General features: G+C 44.2%; 1 protein-coding gene across 1 annotated transcript in view; it reads left to right on the forward strand.

The window, feature by feature from the left end:
- Positions 1–1,662, forward strand: part of LOC109476993 (polycystic kidney disease protein 1-like 3) — a 42,631-nt gene that overhangs the window by 30,613 nt on the left and 10,356 nt on the right. Inside the window, exon 12 of the mRNA XM_019778005.1 lies at positions 595–830. Coding sequence (XP_019633564.1) covers positions 595–830 — 236 coding nt within the window. The remainder of the gene's footprint in view (positions 1–594; positions 831–1,662) is intronic.

The following is a 1,662-nucleotide window of genomic DNA, read 5'->3' on the forward strand; positions in this document are numbered from 1 at the left end:
GTACGCGTCCGAGTCTCGACGCTCCCTTCCCTCTTTCGTACTGGCATTTCCCTGGACCGCACGGGCCCGGATGTCCCTTCACAGGCAGACGACATACCGAACACCTCCTAGATTGACGATGGCGCCGAGGTCCTTCTCCATACCGATGACTCGAAATTCAAGCGGAGCGGACCGAAAACATGAACCGTCTCCCCCAAAAACAGAACAAACTGAGAAAGTTCGAAGGTCACGGGGGGAGCGGTCACGTGGTTTGTGGGCCGAACGAAATCTTTTAGTTGTTTCTAATTACGAAAAATTTTCATGCGGACAATTTTTCCCAAATTCAAGTCTGAAATCTCTGATTTCTTATGGTAAGTGGTTGTTAATCTCCAAGCAGATCTTCTTAATTGTGGTTGCAGCAAAGAGAGTGTTAAATTGGCCAGGCAGTATCTATCTGCCAGACAGTTACTATTTGCCACCCCGTGTTAGGTTGGCGCAAAAAATAAAAGATACCAGTAAAAAAGAGAGCCCCGTTAAAACGGCTAGACCTCTAGCTTGGAGAGTAAGAACTTTTAATTTGTCTCATTGTCTGCTTCTACGTGTGTGTTTTTTCAGGTTCTTCGCCAGTGACATGCTGGAGGCGAACCCTCTCATCGGCCCGATCTTCTTCTCCTCCTTCATGATCTGTATCTTCACCCTCCTGATGAACTTCCTCATGTCCATCGTCTGTGACGCCATTTCCGCCGACGTGGACGTTGACCATGACCAGGACCTTGCCGAGCACATGTGGAGCAGCGTCTGTGCCAAGTTGGGTCTGCACAGCCCTCCCAAGAAAGAGGTCCAGGAACAAGGTAATTTCTTCTATTTGTTACATTGTATTTATCTTTGATTATGCAAATGAAGACTTAGTTTGCATAATTAATGCAAAAATGTTATAATTCCAAGGTGGTAACTGCCTGGAATTCGTACTTGGGGTATTTAAATGTTAAGTGAAGGTGAACATAACCTATGTCGAATACCGACCTAATTTGCATAATGTATGAAAAAAGGCTAGAATGGCATTCTTCGTTAAGATATAAGACTGTCCTTTGGTCTAGAATATGCTTATCATATATGAAGCATGCATTTTATAATCCTAATTGCATAATCACAGGAATTAATATATATTTTCTGAGTCAGAAAGGCTAATGTCATTTAGCGAAGGTATCAGATCGTAGAACTCTAGTTATAATGATAATCTGCAGCAGATAATACGGTAGCAATATCAAGGCAATATCAATAAGCCTATTCGCCATTACCGGCGCGAAATGCATGATGGGTAATATCCGCCATTTTGAGAGATAAACAAAACCGCGTCGCCCCGCGACACAGCGAGCGCGAGTGTCGAATCCCGCTACGTAGCTAAAAAAAATGAGTTTACCCGGGCCGTAAGTGGAGATTTTATATCTTATTGGACGGCAAAGATGACAGACGTTTCTTGGTTGAGGTTAGACTGCCGGTAACTGCCGGTTTTCAAGGCGTTTCCGCGAGTCACGTCCAGGGGGAAAAGCCTACAACTTCAAGGCGCATACAACTTCGTATGCTTAAAAGAATCACGACGCGGTTGCCGAATTCGCCGAAGACAGCAGCAGGTTCAGTTGTGAATGTCAAGAATTATAGTCAAGAATAAAAAAAACTCACCTA

The sequence above is a fragment of the Branchiostoma belcheri genome, unplaced genomic scaffold, assembly GCF_001625305.1.
Source record: "Branchiostoma belcheri isolate BF01 breed outbred unplaced genomic scaffold, Haploidv18h27 scaffold4, whole genome shotgun sequence".
In the NCBI taxonomy this organism is placed as follows: Eukaryota; Metazoa; Chordata; class Leptocardii; order Amphioxiformes; family Branchiostomatidae; genus Branchiostoma; species Branchiostoma belcheri.